Genomic DNA, 2,340 nt, shown 5'->3' on the forward strand with positions numbered 1-2,340 from the left:
TTACCTTTTTCAAATCCAATCTGTTCGGTTTTTTTGTTCCATTGGCTATCATAGTTTTCTGTTGCACAAGAATAATTCAAACCCTGCGTAAAAACAAAAGCTGTAAGAAACACAGGGCTATAAAAGTTATATTTACTGTTGTCATTGTGTTTTTTGTATTTTGGACACCGTACAATGTTGTGATGTTGCTGGAGTCATTGAGAGAACAGAATGTTTTAACTGGTTGTGCGTTACTAGTACAGCTATTGATTGCCCAGCATGTAACTGAAACCATCACATTTGTACACTGCTGCTTAAACCCCATCATTTATGCATTTCTGGGTGAAAGATTTCGATTCTATCTCCGCAGACTTTTTTACAGCTGTTTGCCTCCATCACTAAGATGTAAAATCAGTGATCCATCTCATTTGGCTTCTCGTGATTTTCCTGCTTCTGATCGTTCACAATCCACGAAGGACCACGACTCCTCCACAGTTCTGTAGTTCAAAATTTCAGGTGTTATATTACAATATGGGATTGCCTTCATATTTACAGGCGGTCCTTAATTTAAGTCTTTCCCTTTTGAATATTTTCTCTTTAAAATTGTTTTTTGTTGGGCTACATCTTTTTCATTAAAAGGGTCATTTATCATTTTAACATCCCTTACTTCCTGTCATGTCTTGTATTTTTGTGCCTCTCATCTCATTAGATCATCAGCAATGCCCCCTGGCTGTGCTGCTAAAGATAGCACCGTTATGTGAGTCCTGCAGTTAAGATCATCACTTTTCTGAATAGTTCTCTGCTCAGTCAATGAAGTAACCTTCATTTTAAACTTTTTCATTGAAGAATTCTGTTTTTGTACCTGTACTAGTCGAGATGTTGCTGTGAACTTAATTTTTAAAGAAGTTATCTGCTGCAATTTGATCTGTAGTTCTTTACCAGGGCAGGTAAAATAGATGAGGAGCCTGTACTGTACATTTCTTTATAGACTTCTCTGCAATAAGACGACTGCGTTCATGATCGGAACTTTGTGCGTATTGTTTTGCCAGTTGTTTCAACAAGAAATACACAGTATTGCCCATACATGGCATGGCATTTTAACTATTGTATCAGCTTTTTGGGGCAAAGATGTTCTGCATGAACCGAACTCCGACTTTAACATTGATTCCTGTGGGAAAGCATGTTTTGCTTAAAGTTGTTGCACACAGTCATGATTTTCATTACCGCATCCCTGATTGTGAGGCCCCGCGAGGCTATGTCCCCAGCCCCTTATCATACTCCTTGTACACTCACAACTGTGTGGTCAAATTTCATCTTAACTCCACCTACAAGTTTGCCAATGACACTGCCATTGTAGGCCGAATGTCAAACAATGACCAGACAGAAAGCAGGAAAGAGATAAGGGTGTATGGTGGAATGGTGTAAAGATAGCAAACTTTCCCTCAATGTCAGCAAAACAAAAGAGCTGTTCATTGACTTCAGGAAGCAAGATGGAGGGCACACACCTACACACATCAATGGTGCTGATGTGGAGATGGTTAAGAGTGATAAGTTCCGAGGAGTGATGTTCACCAACCATCTGTTCTGCTCCACCCATCTTGATGTGATAGTCAAGAAAGCACAACGACATCTCTACTTCCTCAAGAGAAAAAGGAAATTAGGCATGTCCATAAAGACTCTCGCTAATTTTTTCTTTACAGATGCACCTTTCTATCTAGGTGCATTATGGCTTGAAATGGCAATTGCTCTGCTTCGGACCACAAGAAACTACAAAGAGTTGTGAACACTGCCCAGACCATCACACAAGCCAATCTTTCATCTGTTGACTTCATCTATACTTCTCGCTGCCTCAGAAAGGCAAACAACGTAATCGAAGACTCCTCACCATCCTGGTTATAATCTCTTGCATTGGGCAGAAGGTATAAAAGCTTAAACACACGGACCAAAATTTTCAAGACCAGCTTCTACTGTGGTGCTACGAGGCTTCTGAACGGACCTCTGAAATTTTAAATTTAATGTTGATCTGGCTCTTTATGCATCTTCTCTGCAGCCATAACATTGTATTCCTCACTCTGTTCTATTACCCTTATGCACTTTGTATGGTATGATCTGCCAGTATTGTGAAACAAACAAATCTTTTCATGTGAAAATAATAAATCAAATCAAATAAAATTTGCCTCATGCTCTCAGCAGATTTTGGTTTTAACTTTGCTTTTCTTTTTGATTCGCAGTCGTTCATCATTCTGTCATTCACACTTCCTCTGGACACATCTCCTGTTTTATCACTTCTCCCATTCCTGCTCCCTTTTGGCCTTGCACCACTAAAGCTTTTGAGATTTATTATCTCCCATCTTCCACTTT

At 39.4% G+C, this 2,340-nt stretch overlaps 1 protein-coding gene across 1 annotated transcript; it reads left to right on the forward strand.

The window, feature by feature from the left end:
* Positions 1-11: 11 nt before the first annotated feature.
* LOC109913273 (C-C chemokine receptor type 4-like) lies at positions 12-532 on the forward strand (the record flags this gene model as incomplete). Its single annotated transcript, XM_020512761.2, has 1 exon — positions 12-532. A coding segment is annotated over one exon (471 nt), but the record flags the coding sequence as incomplete, so codon positions are not given.
* Positions 533-2,340: the final 1,808 nt, after the last annotated feature.

The sequence above is a fragment of the Rhincodon typus genome, unplaced genomic scaffold (genome assembly GCF_021869965.1).
Source record: "Rhincodon typus isolate 14 unplaced genomic scaffold, sRhiTyp1.1 hic_rhity00007611, whole genome shotgun sequence".
Classification (NCBI taxonomy): domain Eukaryota; kingdom Metazoa; phylum Chordata; class Chondrichthyes; order Orectolobiformes; family Rhincodontidae; genus Rhincodon; species Rhincodon typus.